At 42.6% G+C, this 22,633-nt stretch overlaps 1 protein-coding gene across 4 annotated transcripts in view; it reads right to left on the bottom strand.

Annotated features, from left to right (window-relative positions):
• Gclc (glutamate--cysteine ligase) overlaps positions 1-22,633 on the bottom strand; it is an 87,044-nt gene that overhangs the window by 19,416 nt on the left and 44,995 nt on the right. For all 4 annotated transcript variants that reach the window (XM_071675456.1, XM_071675459.1, XM_071675458.1 and 1 more), the window contains exon 6: positions 5,398-5,594. In XM_071675456.1, the coding sequence (XP_071531557.1) occupies positions 5,398-5,594 (197 nt within the window). The remainder of the gene's footprint in view (positions 1-5,397; positions 5,595-22,633) is intronic.

The raw sequence follows: 22,633 nt of genomic DNA, 5'->3' as shown, positions 1-22,633 counted from the left end.
TAGGGTGGGAGAGGGGGCGAAAATTCTGGGAGCCTTGAAGAATGTTTGGAAGTCGAGAACATTATCTCAGAAAGCAAAAATGGGTATGTTTGAAGGAATAGTGGTTCCAACAATGTTGTATGGTTGCGAGGCATGGGCTATGGATAGAACTGTGCGCAGGAGGGTGGATGTGCTGGAAATGAGATGTTTGAGGACAATATGTGGTGTGAGGTGGTTTGATCGAATAAGTAATAATAGGGTAAGAGAGATGTGTGGTAATAAAAAGTGTGTGGTTGAGAGAGCAGAAGAGGGTGTTTTGAAATGGTTTGGTCACACAGAGAGAATGAGTGAGGAAAGATTGACCAAGAGGATATATGTGTCAGAGGTGAAGGGAACGAGGAGAAGTGGGAGACCAAATTGGAGGTGGAAAGATGGAGTGAAAAATATTTTGAGTGATCGCGGCCTGAACATGCAGGAGGATGAAAGGCTTGCAAGGAATTGAGTGAATTGGAATGATGTGGTGTACCGGAGTCGACATGCTGTCAATGGATTGAACCAGGGCATGTGAAGCGTCTGGGGTAAACCATGGAAAGTTCTGTGGGGCCTGGATGTGGAAAGGGAGCTGTGGTTTCAGTGCATTATTACATGACAGCTAGAGACTGAGTGTGAACGAATGGGGCCTTTGTTGTCTTCCTAGCGCTACCTCATGCACATGAGGGGGGAGGGGGTTGTTATTTCATGTGTAGCGGGGTGGCGATGGGAATGAATAAAGGCAGACTATGAATTATGTATATGTGTATATATGTATATGTCTTATCCCTGGAGATAGGGGAGAAAGAATACTTCCCACGTATTCCCTGCGTGTCGTAGAAGGCGAATAAAAGGGAAGGGAGCGGGGGGCTGGAAATCCTCCCCTCTCTCTCTTTTTTTTTTTTTTTTTTTTTTTTTTTTTTTTTTTTTTTTTTTAAAGAGGGAACAGAGAAGGGGGCCAGGTGAAGATATTCCCTCAAAGGCCCAGTCCTCTGTTCTTAACGCTACCTCGCTAATGCGGGAAATGGCGAATAGTATGAAAGAAAGAAATGTATATGTCTATGTGTGTATATATATATGAATACGTTGAGATGTATAGGTATGTATATTTGCGTGTGTGGACGTGTATGTATATACATGAGTATGTGGGTGGGATGGGCCATTCTTTCGTCTGTTTCCTTGCGCTACCTCGCTAACGCAGGAGACAGCAACAAAGCAAAAATAAAAAAAAGAATATAAAATCTATTTATCACATGTCTATTTTCTAGGTGCCTATTTCCCTGGGTATCTTCCCATAATTGTCACATTCTTGCAATATCCACACAGCTCAACAGGTGTCCTCCTATCTCAACATCTTGTAATATCCAATACAAAGCACTGTCTTCTCCCCTTAGTGTCCTCCACAAATCACTGCCTCTTTCCTCTGTATTCACCTGATATCTCCACCCATCAGTATCTACAAAATCTCTGCATCCACATCATACTGCATCCTTCCTTCAACAACTATACATCACTGCTTCTTTCTTTTGGTATATACATATAACTGCAATATCATATTCTGTTGGTATCCACACATCACAGCCAAATCCCCTCAACAGCAGTCTCCAGGCAAATACATTTCCCACAAAATGAAGAGCAACTATTATTTTCCTCCAATAACTGGTTAAAAGTCCATTTTTCTAATCCTCAAGATGTGGGAAGGCTTCTCTTTCTTTCCTCCATCAGTGCAAATAATATTCCTTTACTTTCCCCAAGCCTGTCCTGAAAACCTCCTTTACCTTCAAACTTTATGAGGATATTTTTTCCTTACTCATTACTTACATCAACTTCCTAAATGCACTGAAAAATTTCCAATGTAGTATACTTGGATTAGGTACAGTAGGGTTGAGGGACAAGTCAATTGGGAGGTAAGTTTGAATGGAGAAAAACTGGAGGAAGTGAAGTGTTTTAGATATCTGGGAGTGGATTTGGCAGCGGATGGAACCATGGAAGCAGAAGTGAATCATAGGATGGGAGAGGGGGCGAAAGTTCTGGGAGCGTTGAAGAATGTGTGGAAGTCGAGAAAACTATCTCAGAAAGCAAAAATGGGTATGTTTGAGGGAACAGTGGTTCCAACAATGTTATATGGCTGCGAGGTGTGGGCTAAAGATAAGAGTTGTGCGCAGGAGGGTGGATGTGCTGGAAATGAGATGTTAGAGGACAATATGTGGTGTGAGGTGGTGTGATCGAGTAAGTAATAATAGGGTAAGAGAGATGTGTGGTAATAAAAAGAGTGTGGTTGAGAGAGCAGAAGAGGGTGTTTTGAAATGGTTTGGCCACATGGAGAAAATGAGTGAGGAAAGACTGACAAAGAGGATATATGTGTCAGAGGTGGAAGGAACAAGGAGAAGAGGGAAACCAAATTGGAGGTGGAAAGATGGAGTGAAAAAGATTTTGAGTAATCGGAGCCTGAACATGCAGCAGGGTGAAAGGTGTGCAAGGAATAGAGTGAATTGGAACAATGTGGTATACCGAGGTCGACGTACTGTCAATGGATTGAACCAAGGCGTGTGAAGCATCTGGGGTGAAACATGGAAAGTTCTGTGGGGCCTGGATGCTGAAAGGGAGCTGTGGTTTCAGTGCATTATTACATGACAGCTAGAGACTGAGTGTGAACGAATGTGGCCTTTGTTGTATTTTCCTAGCGTTACCTTGCGCACATGCGGGGGGAGAGGGTTGTTATTTCAAGTGTGGCAGGGTGGCGATGGGAATGAATTAAAGGCAGACAGTATGAATTATGTACATGTGTATATATGTATATGTCAGTGTGTGTATATATATGTATACATTGGACGATTTTTGCAGGGAAAAAATGCAACTGAGTGGGAGATGTATAAAAGAAAGAGACAGGAGGTCAAGAGAAAGGTGCAAGAGGTGAAAAAGAGGGCAAATGAGCATTGGGGTGAGAGAGTATCATTAAATTTTAGGGAGAATAAAAAGATGTTCTGGAAGGAGGTAAATAAAGTGCGTAAGATAAGGGAGCAAATGGGAACTTCAGTGAAGGGCGCTAATGGGGAGGTGATAACAAGTAGTGGTGATGCGAGAAGGAGATGAAGTGAGTATTTTGAATGTTTGTTGAATGTGTTTGATGATAGAGTGGCAGATATAGGATGTTTTGGTCGAGGTGGTGTGCAAAGTGAGAGGGTTAGGGAAAATGATTTGGTAAACAGAGAAGAGGTAGTAAAAGCTTTGTGGAAGATGAAAGCCGGCAAGGCAGCAGGTTTGGATGGTATTGCAGTGGAATGTATTAAAAAAGGGGGTGACTGTATTGTTGACTGGTTGGTAAGGTTATTTAATGTATGTATGACTCATGGTGAGGTGCCTGAGGATTGGCGGAATGCGTGCATAGTGCCATTGTACAAAGGCAAAGGGGATAAGAGTGAGTGCTCAACTTACAGAGGTATAAGTTTGTTGAGTATTCCTGGTAAATTATATGGGAGGGTATTGATTGAGAGGGTGAAGGCATGTACAGAGCATCAGACTGGGGAGGAGCAGTGTGGTTTCAGAAGTAGTAGAGGATGTGTGGATCAGGTGTTTGCTTTGAAGAATGTATGTGAGAAATACTTAGAAAAGCAAATGGATTTGTATGTAGCATTTATGGATCTGGAGAAGGCATATGATAGAGTTGATAGAGATGCTCTGTGGAAGGTATTAAGAATATATGGTGTGGGAGGCAACTTGTTAGAAGCAGTGAAAAGTTTTTATCGAGGATGTAAGGCATGTGTACGTGTAGGAAGAGAGGAAAGTGATTGGTTCTCAGTGAATGTAGGTTTGCGGCAGGGGTGTGTGATGTCTCCATGGTTGTTTAATTTGTTTATGGATGGGGTTGTTAGGGAGGTGAATGCAAGAGTTTTGGAAAGAGGGGCAAGTATGAAGTCTGTTGTGGATGAGAGAGCTTGGGAAGTGAGTCAGTTGTTGTTTGCTGATGATACAGCGCTGGTGGCTGATTCATGTGAGAAACTGCAGAAGCTGGTGACTGAGTTTGGTAAAGTGTGTGAAAGAAGAAAGTTAAGAGTAAATGTGAATAAGAGCAAGGTTATTAGGTACAGTAGGGTTGAGGGTCAAGTCAATTGGGAGGTAAGTTTGAATGGAGAAAAACTGGAGGAACTAAAGTGTTTTAGATATCTGGGAGTGGATCTGGCAGCGGATGGAACCATGGAAGCGGAAGTGAATCATAGGGTGGGGGAGGGGGCGAAAATCCTGGGAGCCTTGAAGAATGTGTGGAAGTCGAGAACATTATCTCGGAAAGCAAAAATGGGTATGTTTGAAGGAATAGTGGTTCCAACAATGTTGTATGGCTGCGAGGCGTGGGCTATGGATAGAGTTGTGCGCAGGAGGGTGGATGTGCTGGAAATGAGATGTTTGAGGACAATGTGTGGTGTGAGGTGGTTTGATCGAGTAAGTAATGTGCGGGTAAGAGAGATGTGTGGAAATAAAAAGAGCGTGGTTGAGAGAACAGAAGAGGGTGTTTTGAAATGGTTTGGGCACATGGAGAGAATGAGTGAGGAAAGATTGACCAAGAGGATATATGTGTTGGAGGTGGAGGGAACGAGGAGAAGTGGGAGACCGGAGACCAAATTGGAGGTGGAAAGATGGAGTGAAAAAGATTTTGAGTGATCGGGGCCTGAACATGCAGGAGGGTGAAAGGCGGGCAAGGAATAGAGTAAATTGGAGCGATGTGGTATACCGGGGTTGACATGCTGTCAGTGGATTGAATCAGGGCATGTGAAGTGTCTGGGGTAAACCATGGAAAGTTGTGTGGGGCCTGGATGTGGAAAGGGAGCTGTGGTTTCGGGCATTATTGCATGACAGCTAGAGACTGAGTGTGAACGAATGGGGCCTTTGTTGTCTTTTCCTAGCGCTACCTTGCACACATGAGGGGGGAGGGGGATGGTATTCCATGTGTGGCGAGGTGGCGATGGGAATGAATAAAGGCAGACAGTGTGAATTGTGTGCATGGGTATATATGTATGTGTCTGTGTGTGTATATATATGTGTACATTGAGATGTATAGGTAGGTATATTTGCGTGTGTGGACGTGTATGTATATACATGTGTATGAGGGTGCGTTGGGCCATTTCTTTCGTCTGTTTCCTTGCGCTACCTCGCAAATGCGGGAGACAGCGACAAAGCAAAATAAAATATAAATAAATAAATACTGAGATGTATAGGTATGTATATTTGCGTGTGTGGATGTGTATGCATATACATGAGTATGTGGGTGGGTTGGGCCATTCTTTTGTCTGTTTTCCTTGCACAACCTCGCTAACGCGAGAGACAGCGACAAAGTAAAATAAATAAGTATACTTTGAAAAGCAGCGTGCATCAAATCCTTCTTTAGAGACTAACCTGGCACCACATTCTGATAGGTAGCAATCCACGGAGTCATAGCGAGACTTGGGTATCACAAATCTGTCATTTCTTAAAGGCTCCAAGCCTCGTTCTTCTCTGGTGCGACAGTCCACCGAGGCAGATATCACATCCCATCTGCAGTCAACATCTGTTAGGTACCCACGATATACTGGTGTGGCCGCAGTGAGGGCTAGCTGTGATGATAACAGTTAAGATATACAAAGCTATATCTGTGTACAAAACTTGCCATGAAAGTAAGCTAAGCATTCATAGGAGATATTCAATCTATGAAGTGAAAATTTCCTATGTTACCATCAGAAACGTCAATGATTTTTAACTGGAAATACAAATATCATATATGTAATCCTCCCTCCCACCTCATTAGCAGCTTTCCTACGAGATATTTCAACCTTTACTATATTCTCATCTATACACAAGATCAAAGTAAATTCTTTTGTTAACAGTGAAAAAGTCACTATCATACACTGAAATGAACTATATCAAAAACTGTTGAGTTATCCCTTGCAAGAAACTAACATCTACTTGCTTTCAGAGCTTATAAATAATATATGGTGTCAGTAATTCCAGTGTAAAACAAGCACTGTAACAGCAAGTCACACTGTCAAGAGAAGTAGTAGATAATTTGGCTAACTAGTACCAATATCAGCTAAATTCATTACTTTCATTCATAAAGCAAATAATATGGCTTACCAATACCATCAATCAAAACCACTAAGGAACCGTCTTGTTAACTCCCACTGGCTATGTTTATTAGGTTCATTTATCACCAGAACTACCAAGGAACTATCCAGTTAGACATGTTTTCTGTTTGCATGTAATCTGTCACAACTTTATTCAAAAACCCTTCCAAAGTCAAAATATCTATAACACATACTAGTACAGAGAATACATCACAATACACCAATAAAAGCTTAAACTTATTTCTTTTTTCAAGCAAGCAAGTACCTTGACCACCTTGTAAAGACTGATGCCCATGCTACATACTTTAATCATCCTCAAACTTCACTCTTGTCTCTTCAATTACATCTTGCAAAAACATAACCTGCACACACACACACACACATATTTATTCATTTACTTATCATACTTAGTCACTATCTCCCACGTTAGTGAGGTAGCACATGGAGACAGACGAAAGAATGGTCCAACCCACCCACATACACATGTATATACGTATATACACGCCCACACACACACACATATACATAACTATATACTTCAATGTATTTATTATTTATCTATTATACTCTGTCACTGTCTCCCACATTAGCGAGGTAGTGCAAGGAAACAGACAAAAGAATGGCCCAACCCACCAACATACACATGTATATACATAAATGCCCACACACACACATATACATACCTATACATTTCAACATATACGCACATATACACATGTACATATTCATACATGCTGCCTTCATCCATTACCGCCATCACCCCGTCACACAAAATGGCACCCCCCTCCCCCAGTGTGCATGCAAGGTAGCACTAGGAAAAGACAACAAAAGCCACATTCGTTTACACTTAGACTCAAGCTGTCATGTGTAATGCACCAAAACAACGGCTCCCTTTCCACATCCAAGCCCCACAAAACTTTCCATGGTTTACCCCAGACGCTTCACATGCCCTGGTTCAATCCATTGACAGCATGTCGACCCCAGTATACCACAATGTTCCAATTCACTCTATTCCTTGCATGCCTTTCACCCTCCTGTATGTTCAGGCCCCAATCACTCAAAATCTTTTTCGACCCATCTTTCCACCTCAAATTTGGTTTCCCTCTTTTCCTCATTCCCTCCACCTCTGACACGTATATCCTCTTTTTCAGTCTTTCCTCACTCATTCTCTTCGTGTGACTAAACCATTTCAATACACCAACTTCTGCTCTCTCAACCACACTCTTTTTATTACCACACATCTCTCTTACCCTTTCATTACTTACTCAATTAAACCACCTCACACCACATATTCTCCTCAAACATCTCATTTCCAACACATCCACCCTCCTCCGCACAACTCTATCTATAGCCCATGCCTCACAACCATATGACATTGTAGGAACCACTATTCCTTAAAACATACCCATTTTTGCTCCGAAATAATGTTCATCCTTCCACACATTCTTCAAGGCTCCCAGAACCTTAACCCCCTCCGCCACCCTGTGACTCACTTCCACTTCCATGGTTCCATCCACTGCCAAATCCACTCCCAGATATCTAAAACACTTCACTTCCTCCAGCTTTTCTCCATTCAAACTTACCTCCCACCTGACTTGCTTCTCAACCCTACTGAACCTAATAACTTTGCTCTTATTCACATTTACTCTCAGCTTTCTTCTTTCACACACTTTACCAAACTCAGTCACCAGCTTCTGCAGTTTCTCATCGGAATCAGTCACCAGCGCTGTATCATCAGCGAAAACAACAACTGACTCACTTCCCAAGCCCTCTCATCCACAACAGATTGCATACTTGCCCCTCTCTCCAAAACTCTTCTATTCACCTGCCTAACAACCCCATCCATAAACAAATCAAACAACCATGGAGACACCAAGCACCCCTGCCGCAAACCGACATTCACTGGGAACCGATTGCTTTCCTCTCTTCCTACTCATACACATGCCTTACATCCTCAATAAAAACTTTCACTGCTTCTAGCAACTTACCTCCCACACCATATACTCTCAATACCTTCTACAGAGCATCTCTATCACTCTATCATATGCCTTCTCCAGATCCATAAATGCTACATATAAATCCATCTGTTTTTCTAAGTATTTCTCACATACATTCTTCAAAGCAAACACCTGATCCACACATCCTCGACCACTTCTGAAACCACACTGCTCTTCCCCAATCTGATGCACTGTACATGCCCTGACCCTCTTAATCAATAACCTCCCATATAACTTCCCAGGAACACTCAACAAACTTATACCTCTGAAATTTGAACACTCACCTTTATCCCCTTTGCCTTTGTACAATGGCACTATGCATGCATTCCGCCAATCTTCATTTCAATGTATACAAACATATACATACACAGACATATGCATATATACACATGTACATATTCATACTTGCTGCCTTCATCCATTCCCGTCCTCCCACATCATATATTCTTAAGACCTCTATCTATCCATATTTCAGCACACCCTTTTTAACTCTCTCAACCACATTCATATAATCACACCTTGGTCTTACCCCATCATTACTTAATCAACCTACTTCATACTGTCCTCAAACAATTCAATTCCAACACATCCACCCTCCTCTGCGCAGCCTCATCTGCAGTCCATGCCTCACATCCATACAAGAGTTTCCCCTTCCTTTTGCTCCCTCCACTTCTGACACACTCTTATTGAATCATTCTTTACTCACCCTTTCCATATATTCAAACCTTTTCACCACACCCTTTCCAGCTCTCTAAGTCATATTACACTTCTTTTAAAGACATTCCTTACATGATCAACCCTCCTCACATGACATACTGTACAAAGGAATTCAATTTCTAAAGTGTTCACCTTCATCCATTCCTTTGCACTCAGAGCCCGAGACTCGTCCATACAACACTGGTGGGACTACCATACCTTCAAACATTCCCATCTTTACCCTAACAGACAAAAACCTCCCCTTCCACACACTCCTTAATGCACTTACAACCTTAGCCTCCTCTCCCACCTTATGACCCACTTCAGCTCTCATAGTTCCATTTACTGCCATGCTCACTCCCAGTTACCTGAAGCATTCCATTTCCTCCAAGTTCTCTCAATTCAAACTCACACTTAAATCATCCAGTCTCTACAGCCTGCTACAAATAATTATGGCACCATAATTTTGTTCACATAACTTTCAAACTCCTTTCAAACAGTCCAGCAAACTTAGATACGAGCTTCTATAGTTTTGATCGAGCCTGCCACCAGACTAGTGTCATCCACAAACAGTAACTGCCCCACTTTCTAAGCCTTCCCATACCCTGCATAATGTAAACCTGCCCCTCTCTCCAGGACCCCTGCATTTAGCTACCCCATGAAAATATATAATGCATATATTAAACCATATTCCTGGGGATAGGGGAGAAAGAATACTTCCCATATATTCCCTGCATGTCTTAAAGCAACTAAAAGAGGAGGGAGCAGGGGTCTGGAAATCTTTCCCTCCAGTTTTTACTTTTCCAAAAGAGGGAACAGAGAAGGGAGCAAAGTGAGTATTTTCTTTCTGAGGCTCAGTCCTGTGTTCTTAATGCTACCTTGCTGATGCAGGAAATGGCAAATATGTATGAAAAAAAATATATATCAATTTTCATTTATTTTGCTTTGTCGCTGTCTCCCAAGTTAGCGAGGTAGCGCAAGGAAACAGACGAAAGAATGGCCCAACCCACCCACATACACATGTATATACATACACGTCCACACACGCAAATATTCATACCTATACATCTCAACGTATACATATATATACACACATAGACATATACATATATACACATGTACATAATTCATACTGTCTGCCTTTATTCATTCCCATCGCCACACATGAAATAACAACCCCCTCCCCCCTCATGTGTGCGAGGTAGTGCTAGGAAAAGCCAACAAAGGCTACACTCGTTCACACTCAGTCTCTAGCTGTCATGTAATAATGCACTGAAACCACAACTCCCTTTCCACATCCAGGCCCCAAAGAACTTTCACACATATATAGAAGCAATGAAAAGTTTTTATCAAGGATGTAAGGCATGTGTACGAGTAGGAAGAGAGGAAAGTGATTGGTTCTCAGTGAATGGAGGTTTGCGGCAGGGGTGTGTGATGTCTCCATGGTTGTTTAATTTGTTTATGGATGGGGTTGTTAGGGAGGTGAAGGCAAGAGTTTTGGAAAGAGGGGCAAGTATGCAGTCTGCTGTGGATGAGAGAGCTTGGGAAGTGAGTCAGTTGTTGTTCGCTGATGATACAGCGCTGGTAGCTGATTCAAGTGAGAAACTGCAGAAGCTGGTGACTGAGTTTGGTAAAGTGTGTGAAAGAAGAAAGCTGAGAGTAAATGTGAATAAGAGCAAGGTTATTTGGTACAGTAGAGTTAAGGGACAAGTCAACTGGGAGGTAAGTTTGAATGGAGAAAAACTGGAGGAAGTGAAGTGTTTTAGATATCTGGGAGTGGATTTGGCAGCGGATGGAACCATGGAAGCGGAAGTGAATCATAGGGTGGGGGAGGGGGCGGCGAAAGTTCTGGGAGCATTGAAGAATGTGTGGAAGTCGAGAACATTATCTCGGAAAGCAAAAATGGGTATGTTTGAAGGAATAGTGGTTCCAACAATGTTATATGCTTGCGAGGCATGGACTATAGACAGATTTGTGCAGAGGAGGGTGGATGTGGTGGAAATGAGATGTTTGAGGACAATATGTGGTGTGACGTGGTTTGATCGAGTAAGTAATAATAGGGTAAGAGAGATAGATGTGTGGTAATAAAAAGAGTGTGGTTCAGAGAGCAGAAGAGGGTGTTTTGAAATGGTTTGGTCAAATGGAGAGAATGAGTGAGGAAAGATTGACCAAGAGGATATATGTGTCAGAGGTGGAGGGAACGAGGAGAAGTGGGAGACCCAATTGGAGGTGGAAAGATGGAGTGAAAAAGATTTTGAGTGATCGGGGCCTGGACATGCAGGAGGGTGAAAGGCATGCAAGGAATAGAGTGAATTGGAACGATGTGGTATACTGGGGTCGACGTGCTGTCAATGGATTGAACCAGGGCATGTGAAGAGTCTGGGGTAAACCATGGAAAAATCTGTGTGGCCTGGATGTGGAAAGGGAGCTGTGGTTTCGGTGCATTATTACATGACAGCTAGAGACTGAGTGTGAACGAATGTGGCCTTTGTTGTCTTTTCCTAGTGCTACCTCACACACATGAGGGGGGAGGGGGTTGTTATTTCATGTGTGGAAGGGTGGAGATGGGAATGAATAAAGGCAGACAGTATGAATTATGTACATGTGTATATATGTATATGTCTGTGTGTGTATATATATGTATACGTTGAAATGTATAGGTATGTATATTTGTGTGTGTGGATGTGTATGTATATACATGTGTATGTAGGTGGGTTGGGACATTCTTTCGTCTGTTTCCTTGCGCACACACGCAAATATACATACCTACACAGCTTTCCATGGTTTACCCCAGACGCTTCACATGCCCTGATTCAATCCACTGACAGAACGTCAACCCCGGTATACCACATCGATCCAATTCACTCTATTCCTTGCCCTCCTTTCACCCTCCTGCATGTTCAGGCCCCAATCACACAAAATCTTTTTCACTCCATCTTTCCACCTCCAATTTGATCTCCCACTTCTCCTCATTCCCTCCACCTCCAACACATATATCCTCTTGGTCAATCTTTCCTCACACATTCTCTCCATGTGCCCAAACCATTTCAAAACACCCTCCTCTGCTCTCTCAACCACGCTCTTTTTATTTCCACACATCTCTCTTACCCTTACGTTACTTACTCGATCAAACCACCTCACACCACACATTGTCCTCAAACATCTCATTTCCAGAACATCCACCCTCCTGCGCACAACTCTATCTATAGCCCACGCCTCGCAACCATACAACATTATTGGAACCACTATTCCTTCAAACATACCCATTTTTGCTTTCCGAAATAATGTTCTCGACTTCCACACATTCTTCAAGGCTCCCAGAATTTTCGCCGCCTCCCCCACCCTATGATCCACTTCCGCTTCCATGGTTCCATCCACTGCCAGATCCACTCCCAGATATCTAAAACACTTTACTTCCTCCAGTTTTTCTCCATTCAAACTTACCTCCCAATTGACTTGACCCTCAACCCTACTGTACCTAATAACCTTGCTCTTATTCACGTTTACTCTTAACTTTCTTCTTTCACACACTTTACCAAACTCAGTCACCAGCTTCTGCAGTTTCTCACATGAATCAGCCACCAGCGCTGTATCATCAGCGAACAACAACTGACTCACTTCCCAAGCTCTCTCATCCACAACAGACTTCATACTTGCCACTCTTTCCAAAACTCTTGCATTCACCTCCCTAACAACCCCATCCATAAACAAATTAAACAACCATGGAGACATCACACACCCCTGCCGCAAACCTACATTCACTGAGAACCAATCACTTTCCTCTCTTCCTACACGTACACATGCCTTACATCCTCGATAAAAACTTTTCACTGCTTCTAACAACTTGCCTCCCACACCATATATTCTTATACCTTCCACAGAGCATCTCTATCAACTCTATCATATGCCTTCTCCAGATCCATAAATGCTACATACAAATCCATTTGCTTTTCTAAGTATTTCTCACATACATTCTTCAAAGCAAACACCTGATCCACACATCCTCTACCACTTCTGAAACCACACTGCTCTTCCCCAATCTGATGCTCTGTACATGCCTTCACCCTCTCAATCAATACCCTCCCATATAATTTACCAGGAATACTCAACAAACTTATACCTCTGTAAGTTGAGCACTCACTCTTATCCCCTTTGCCTTTATACAATGGCACTATGCATGCATTCTGCCAATCCTCAGGCACCTCACCATGAGTCATACATGCATTAAATAACCTTACCAACCAGTCAATAATACAGTCACCCCCTTTTTTAATAAATTCTACTACAATACCATCCAAACCTGCTACCTTGCTGGCTTTCATCTTCTGCAAAGCTTTTACTACCTCTTCTCTGTTTACCAAATCATTTTCCCTAACCCTCTCACTTTGCACACCACCTCGACCAAAACACCCTATATCTGCCACTCTATCATCAAACACATTCAACAAACCTTCAAAATACTCACTCCATCTCCTTCTCACATCACCACTACTTGTTATCACCTCCCCATTTGCGCCCTTCACTGAAGTTCCCATTTGCTCTCTTGTCTTACGCACTTTATTTACCTCCTTCCAGAACATCTTTTTATTCTCCCTAAAATTTAATGATACTCTTTCACCCCAACTCTCATTTGCCCTCTTTTTCACCTCTTGCACCTTTCTCTTGACCTCCTGTCTCTTTCTTTTATACATCTCCCACTCAATTGCATTTTTTCCCTGCAAAAATCGTCCAAATGCCTCTCTCTTCTCTTTCACTAATAATCTTACTTCTTCATCCCACCACTCACTACCCTTTCTAATCAACCCACCTCCCACTCTTCTCATGCCACAAGCATCTTTTGCGCAATCCATCACTGATTCCCTAAATACATCCCATTCCTCCCCCACTCCCCTTACTTCCATTGTTCTCACCTTTTTCCATTCTGTACTCAGTCTCTCCTGGTACTTCCTCACACAAGTCTCCTTCCCAAGCTCACTTACTCTCACCACCCTCTTCACCCCAACATTCACTCTTCTTTTCTGAAAACCCATACAAATCTTCACCTTAGCCTCCACAAGATAATGATCAGACATCCCTCCAGTTGCACCTCTCAGCACATTCACATCCAAAAGTCTCTCTTTCGCGCGCCTGTCAATTAACACGTAATACAATAATGCTCTCTGGCCATCTCTCCTACTTACATAAGTATACTTATGTATATCTTGCTTTTTAAACCAGGTATTCCCAATTATCAGTCCTTTTTCAGCACATAAATCTACAAGCTCTTCACCATTTCCATTTACAACACTAAACACCCCATGTATACCAATTATTCCCTCAACTGCCACATTACTCACCTTTGCATTCAAATCACCCATCACTATAACCCGGTCTCGTGCATCAAAACCACTAACACACTCATTCAGCTGCTCCCAAAACACTTGCCTCTCATGATCTTTCTTCTCATGCCCAGGTGCATATGCACCAATAATCACCCATCTCTCTCCATCAACTTTCAGTTTTACCCATATTAATCGAGAATTTACTTTCTTACATTCTATCACATACTCCCACAACTCCTGTTTCAGGAGTACTGCTACTCCTTCCCTTGCTCTTGTCCTCTCACTAACCCCTGACTTTACTCCCAAGACATTCCCAAACCACTCTTCCCCTTTACCCTTGAGCTTCGTTTCCCTCAGAGCCAAAACATCCAGGTTCCCTTCCTCAAACATACTACCTATCTCTCCTTTTTTCACATCTTGGTTACATCCACACACATTTAGGCACCCCAATCTGAGCCTTCGAGGAGGATGAGCACTCCCCGCGTGACTACTTCTTCTGTTTCCCATTTTAGAAAGTTAAAAAAATACAAGGAGGAGAGGATTTCTGGCCCCCCGCTCCCGTCCCCTCTAGTTAAATATATATATATATATATATAAATATATATATTTTTTTTTTTTTTTTTTTTTTATACTTTGTCGCTGTCTCCCGCGTTTGCGAGGTAGCGCAAGGAAACAGACGAAAGAAATGGCCCAACCCCCCCCCCCATACACATGTACATACACACGTCCACACACGCAAATATACATACCTACACAGCTTTCCATGGTTTACCCCAGACGCTTCACATGCCTTGCTTCAATCCACTGACAGCACGTCAACCCCTGTATACCACATGACTCCAATTCACTCTATTTCTTGCCCTCCTTTCACCCTCCTGCATGTTCAGGCCCCGATCACACAAAATCTTTTTCACTCCATCTTTCCACCTCCAATTTGGTCTCCCTCTTCTCCTCGTTCCCTCCACCTCCGACACATATATCCTCTTGGTCAATCTCTCCTCACTCATTCTCTCCATGTGCCCAAACCATTTCAAAACACCCTCTTCTGCTCTCTCAACCACGCTCTTTTTATTTCCACACATCTCTCTTACCCTTACGTTACTTACTCGATCAAACCACCTCACACCACACATTGTCCTCAAACATCTCATTTCCAGCACATCCATCCTCCTGCGCACATCTCTATCCATAGCCCACGCCTCGCAACCATACAGCATTGTTGGAACCACTATTCCCTCAAACATACCCATTTTTGCTTTCCGAGATAATGTTCTCGACTTCCACACATTTTTCAAGGCTCCCAAAATTTTCGCCCCCTCCCCCACCCTATGATCCACTTCCGCTTCCATGGTTCCATCCGCTGACAGATCCACTCCCAGATATCTAAAACACTTCACTTCCTCCAGTTTTTCTCCATTCAAACTCACCTCCCAATTGACTTGACCCTCACCCCTACTGTACCTAATAACCTTGCTCTTATTCACATTTACTCTCAACTTTCTTCTTCCACACACTTTACCAAACTCAGTCACCAGCTTCTGCAGTTTCTCACATGAATCAGCCACCAGCGCTGTATCATCAGCGAACAACAATTGACTCACTTCCCAAGCTCTCTCATCCCCAACAGACTTCATACTTGCCACTCTTTCCAAAACTCTTGCATTCACCTCCCTAACAACCCCATCCATAAACAAATTAAACAACCATGGAGACATCACACACCCCTGCCGCAAACCTACATTCACTGAGAACCAATTACTTTCCTCTCTTCCTACACGTACACATGCCTTACATCCTCGATAAAAACTTTTCACTGCTTCTAACAACTTGCCTCCCACACCATATATTCTTAATACCTTCCACAGAGCATCTCTATCAACTCTATCATATGCCTTCTCCAGATCCATAAATGCTACATACAAATCCATTTGCTTTTCTAAGTATTTCTCACATACATTCTTCAAAGCAAACACCTGATCCACACATCCTCTACCACTTCTGAAACCGCACTGCTCTTCCCCAATCTGATGCTCTGTACATGCCTTCACCCTCTCAATCAATACCCTCCCATATAATTTACCAGGAATACTCAACAAACTTATACCTCTGTAATTTGAGCACTCACTCTTATCCCCTTTGCCTTTGTACAATGGCACTATGCACGCATTCCGCCAATCCTCAGGCACCTCACCATGAGTCATACATACATTAAATAACCTTACCAACCAGTCAACAATACAGTCACCCCCTTTCTTAATAAATTCCACTGCAATACCATCCAAACCTGCTGCCTTGCCGGCTTTCATCTTCCGCAAAGCTTTTACTACCTCTTCTCTGTTTACCAAATCATTTTCCCTAACCCTCTCACTTTGCACACCACCTCGACCAAAACACCCTATATCTGCCACTCTGTCATCAGACACATTCAACAAACCTTCAAAATACTCATTCCATCTCCTTCTCACATCACCGCTACTTGTTATCACCTCCCCATTTACGCCCTTCACTGAAGTTCCCATTTGCTCCCTTGTCTTACGCACCCTATTTACCTCCTTCCAGAACATATATATATATATATATATATATATATATATATATATATATATATATATATATATATATATATATATATATATATTTTTTTTTTTTTTTTATTTATACTTTGTCGCTGTCTCCCATGTTTGCGAGGTAGCGCAAGGAAACAGACGAAAGAAATGGCCCAACCCCCCCCATACACATGTATATACATACGTCCACACACGCAAATATACATACCTACACAGCTTTCCATGGTTTACCCCAGACGCTTCACATGCCTTGATTCAATCCACTGACAGCACGTCAACCCCGGTATACCACATCGCTCCAATTCACTCTATTCCTTGCCCTCCTTTCACCCTCCTGCATGTTCAGGCCCCGATCACACAAAATCTTTTTCACTCCATCTTTCCACCTCCAATTTGGTCTCCCTCTTCTCCTTGCTCCCTCCACCTCCGACACATATATCCTCTTTGTCAATCTTTCCTCACTCATCCTCTCCATGTGCCCAAACCACTTCAAAACACCCTCTTCTGCTCTCTCAACCACGCTCTTTTTATTTCCACACATCTTTCTTACCCTTACGTTACTCACTCGATCAAACAACCTCACACCACACACTGTCCTCAAACATCTCATTTCCAGCACATCCATCCTCCTGCGCACAACTCTATCCATAGCCCACGCCTCGCAACCATACAACATTGTTGGAACCACTATTCCTTCAAACATACCCATTTTTGCTTTCCGAGATAATGTTCTCGACTTCCACACATTCTTCAAGGCCCCCAGAATTTTCGCCCCCTCCCCCACCCTATGATCCACTTCCGCTTCCATGGTTCCATCCGCTGCCAGATCCACTCCCAGATATCTAAAACACTTCACTTCCTCCAGTTTTTCTCCATTCAAACTCACCTCCCAATTGACTTGACCCTCAACCCTACTGTACCTAATAACCTTGCTCTTATTCACATTTACTCTTAACTTTCTTCTTCCACACACTTTACCAAACTCAGTCACCAGCTTCTGCAGTTTCTCACATGAATCAGCCACCAGCGCTGTATCATCAGCGAACAACAACTGACTCACTTCCCAAGCTCTCTCATCCCCAACAGACTTCATACTTGCCCCTCTTTCCAAAACTCTTGCATTTACCTCCCTAACAACCCCATCCATAAACAAATTAAACAACCATGGAGACATCACACACCCCTGCCGCAAACCTACATTCACTGAGAACCAATCACTTTCCTCTCTTCCTACACGTACACATGCCTTACATCCTCGATAAAAACTTTTCACTGCTTCTAACAACTTTCCTTCCACACCATATATTCTTAATACCTTCCACAGAGCATCTCTATCAACTCTATCATATGCCTTCTCCAGATCCATAAATGCTACATACAAATCCATTTGCTTTTCTAAGTATTTCTCACATACATTCTTCAAAGCAAACACCTGATCCACACATCCTCTACCACTTCTGAAACCACACTGCTCTTCCCCAATCTGATGCTCTGTACATGCCTTCACCCTCTCAATCAATACCCTCCCATATAATTTACCAGGAATACTCAACAGACTTATACCTCTATAATTTGAGCACTCACTCTTATCCCCTTTGCCTTTGTACAATGGCACTATGCACGCATTCCGCCAATCCTCAGGCACATCACCATGAGTCATACATACATTAAATAACCTTACCAACCAGTCAACAATACAGTCACCCCCTTTTTTAATAAATTCCACTGCAATACCATCCAAACCTGCTGCCTTGCCGGCTTTCATCTTCCGCAAAGCTTTTACTACCTCTTCTCTGTTTACCAAATCATCCTACCTAACCCTCTCACTTTGCACACCACCTCGACCAAAACACCCTATATCTGCCACTCTATCATCAAACACATTCAACAAACCTTCAAAATACTCACTCCATCTCCTTCTCACATCACCACTACTTGTTATCACCTCCCCATTTGCGCCCTTCACTGAAGTTCCCATTTGCTCCCTTGTCTTACGCACTTTATTTACCTCCTTCCAGAACATCTTTTTATTCTCCCTAAAATTTAATGATACTCTCTCACCCCAACTCTCATTTGCCCTTTTTTTCACCTCTTGCACCTTTCTCTTGACCTCCTGTCTCTTTCTTTTATACATCTCCCACTCAATTGCATTTTTTCCCTGCAAAAATCGTCCAAATGCCTCTCTCTTCTCTTTCACTAATACTCTTACTTCTTCATCCCACCACTCACTACCCTTTCTAATCAACCCACCTCCCACTCTTCTCATGCCACAAGCATCTTTTGCGCAATCCAACACTGATTCCCTAAATACATCCCATTCCTCCCCCACTCCCCTTGCTTCCATTGTTCTCACCTTTTTCCATTCTGTACTCAGTCTTTCCTGGTACTTCCTCACACAGGTCTCCTTCTCAAGCTCACTTACTCTCACCACCCTCTTCACCCCAACATTCACTCTTCTTTTCTGAAAACCCATACTAATCTTCACCTTAGCCTCCACAAGATAATGATCAGACATCCCTCCAGTTGCACCTCTCAGCACATTAACATCCAAAAGTCTCTCTTTCGCGCGCCTGTCAATTACATATATATATATATATATATATATATATATATATATATATATATATATATATATTTTTTTTTTTTTTTTTTTTATATATATATATATATATTTTCTTTTCTTTCAAACTATTCGCCATTTCCCGCATTAGCGAGGTAGCGTTAAGAACAGAGGACTGGGCCTTTGAGGGAATACCCTCACCTGGCCCAATTCTCTGTTCCTTCTTTTGGAAAATTAAAAAAACGAGAGGGGAGGATTTCCAACCCCCCGCTCCCTCCCCTTTTAGTCGCCTTCTACGACACGCAGGGAATACGTGGGAAGTATTCTTTCTCCCCTATCCCCAGGGATTATATATATATATATATATATATATATATATATATATATATATATATATATATATATATATATTATATATATATTATCCCTGGGGATAGGGGAGAAAGAATACTTCCCACGTATTCCCTGCGTGTCGTAGAAGGCGACTAAAAGGGGAGGGAGCGGGGGGTTGGAAATCCTCCCCTCTCGTTTTTTTAATTTTCCAAAAGAAGGAACAGAGAATTGGGCCAGGTGAGGGTATTCCCTCAAAGGCCCAGTCCTCTGTTCTTAACGCTACCTCGCTAATGCGGGAAATGGCGAATAGTTTGAAAGAAAAGAAAATATATATATATATATATATATATATATATATATATATATATATATATATATATATATATATATATTGGTAAAGTGTGTGGAAGAAGGAAGTTAAGAGTAAATGTGAATAAGAGCAAGGTTATTAGGTACAGTAGGGTTGAGGGTCAAGTCAATTGGGAGGTGAGTTTGAATGGAGAAAAACTGGAGGAAGTGAAGTGTTTTAGATATCTGGGAGTGGATCTGTCAGCGGATGGAACCATGGAAGCGGAAGTGGATCATAGGGTGGGGGAGGGGGCGAAAATTTTGGGAGCCTTGAAAAATGTGTGGAAGTCGAGAACATTATCTCGGAAAGCAAAAATGGGTATGTTTGAAGGAATAGTGGTTCCAACAATGTTGTATGGTTGCGAGGCGTGGGCTATGGATAGAGTTGTGCGCAGGAGGATGGACGTGCTGGAAATGAGATGTTTGAGGAAAATGTGTGGTGTGAGGTGGTTTGATCGAGTAAGTAACGTAAGGGTAAGAGAGATGTGTGGAAATAAAAAGAGCGTGGTTGAGAGAGCAGAAGAGGGTGTTTTGAAATGGTTTGGGCACATGGAGAGAATGAGTGAGGAAAGATTGACCAAGAGGATATATGTGTCGGAGGTGGAGGGGACGAGGAGAAGAGGGAGACCAAATTGGAGGTGGAAAGATGGAGTGAAAAAGATTTTGTGTAATCGGGGCCTGAACATGCAGGAGGGTGAAAGGAGGGCAAGGAATAGAGTGAATTGGAGCGATGTGGTATACAGGGGTTGACGTGCTGTCAGTGGATTGAATCAAGGCATGTGAAGCGTCTGGGGTAAACCATGGAAAGCTGTGTAGGTATGTATATTTGCGTGTGTGGACGTGTGTATGTACATGTGTATGGGGGTGGGGGGTTGGGCCATTTCTTTCGTCTGTTTCCTTGCGCTACCTCGCAAACGCGGGAGACAGCGACAAAGTATAAAAAAAAAAAAAATATATATATATATATATATATATATATATATATATATATATATATATATATATATATATATATATATATATATATATGTTAGAAATACTTAGAAAAGCAAATGGATTTGTATGTAGCATTTATGGATCTGGAGAAGGCATATGATAGAGTTGATAGAGATGCTCTGTGGAAGGTATTAAGAATATATGGTGTGGGAGGAAAGTTGTTAGAAGCAGTGAAAAGTTTTTATCGAGGATGTAAGGCATGTGTACGTGTAGGAAGAGAGGAAAGTGATTGGTTCTCAGTGAATGTAGGTTTGCGGCAGGGGTGTGTGATGTCTCCATGGTTGTTTAATTTGTTTATGGATGGGGTTGTTAGGGAGGTAAATGCAAGAGTTTTGGAAAGAGGGGCAAGTATGAAGTCTGTTGAGGATGAGAGAGCTTGGGAAGTGAGTCAGTTGTTGTTCGCTGATGATACAGCGCTGGTGGCTGATTCATGTGAGAAACTGCAGAAGCTGGTGACTGAGTTTGGTAAAGTGTGTGGAAGAAGAAAGTTAAGAGTAAATGTGAATAAGAGCAAGGTTATTAGGTACAGTAGGGTTGAGGGTCAAGTCAATTGGGAGGTGAGTTTGAATGGAGAAAAACTGGAGGAAGTGAAGTGTTTTAGATATCTGGGAGTGGATCTGGCAGCGGATGGAACCATGGAAGCGGAAGTGGATCATAGGGTGGGGGAGGGGGCGAAAATTCTGGGGGCCTTGAAAAATGTGTGAAAGTCGAGAACATTATCTCGGAAAGCAAAAATGGGTATGTTTGAAGGAATAGTGGTTCCAACAATGTTGTATGGTTGCGAGGCGTGGGCTATGGATAGAGTTGTGCGCAGGAGGATGGATGTGCTGGAAATGAGATGTTTGAGGACAATGTGTGGTGTGAGGTGGTTTGATCGAGTGAGTAACGTAAGGGTAAGAGAGATGTGTGGAAATAAAAAGAGCGTGGTTGAGAGAGCAGAAGAGGGTGTTTTGAAGTGGTTTGGGCACATGGAAAGAATGAGTGAGGAAAGATTGACCAAGAGGATATATGTGTCGGAGGTGGAAGAAACGAGGAGAAGAGGGAGACCAAATTGGAGGTGGAAAGATGGAGTGAAAAAGATTTTGTGTGATTGGGGCCTGAACATGCAGGAGGGTGAAAGGAGGGCAAGGAATAGAGTGAATTGGAGCGATGTGGTATACCAGGGTTGACGTGCTGTCAGTGGATTGAATCAAGGCATGTGAAGCGTCTGGGGTAAACCATGGAAAGCTGTGTAGGTATGTATATTTGCGTGTGTGGACGTATGTATATACATGTGTATGAGGGGGGTTGGGCCATTTCTTTCGTCTGTTTCCTTGCGCTACCTCGCAAACGCGGGGGACAGCGCCAAAGTATAATAAATAAATAAATATATATATATATCATCCCTGGGGATAGGGGAGAAAGAATACTTCCCACGTATTCCCTGCATGTCGTAGAAGACAACTAAAAGGGAAGGGAGTGGGGGCTGGAAATCCTCCACTCTCATTTTTTTTTTTTTTTTAATTTTCCAAAAGAAGGAACAGAGAAGGGGGCCAGGTGAGGGTATTCCCTAAAAGGTCCAGTTCTTGACTTTCACACATTCTTCAAGGCTCCCAGAATTTTCCCCCCCTCCCCCACCCTATGATTCACTTCCGCTTCCATGGTTCCATCCGCTGCCAAATCCACTCACAGATATCTAAAACACTTCATGTAATTTAAACACTCCCCTTTACCC

The sequence above is a fragment of the Panulirus ornatus genome, chromosome 21 (assembly GCF_036320965.1).
Source record: "Panulirus ornatus isolate Po-2019 chromosome 21, ASM3632096v1, whole genome shotgun sequence".
NCBI classification, from domain to species: Eukaryota; Metazoa; Arthropoda; class Malacostraca; order Decapoda; family Palinuridae; genus Panulirus; species Panulirus ornatus.
The sequence above is the reverse complement of the archived record's forward strand: the minus strand, read 5'-3'. Positions and strand labels throughout refer to the sequence as shown.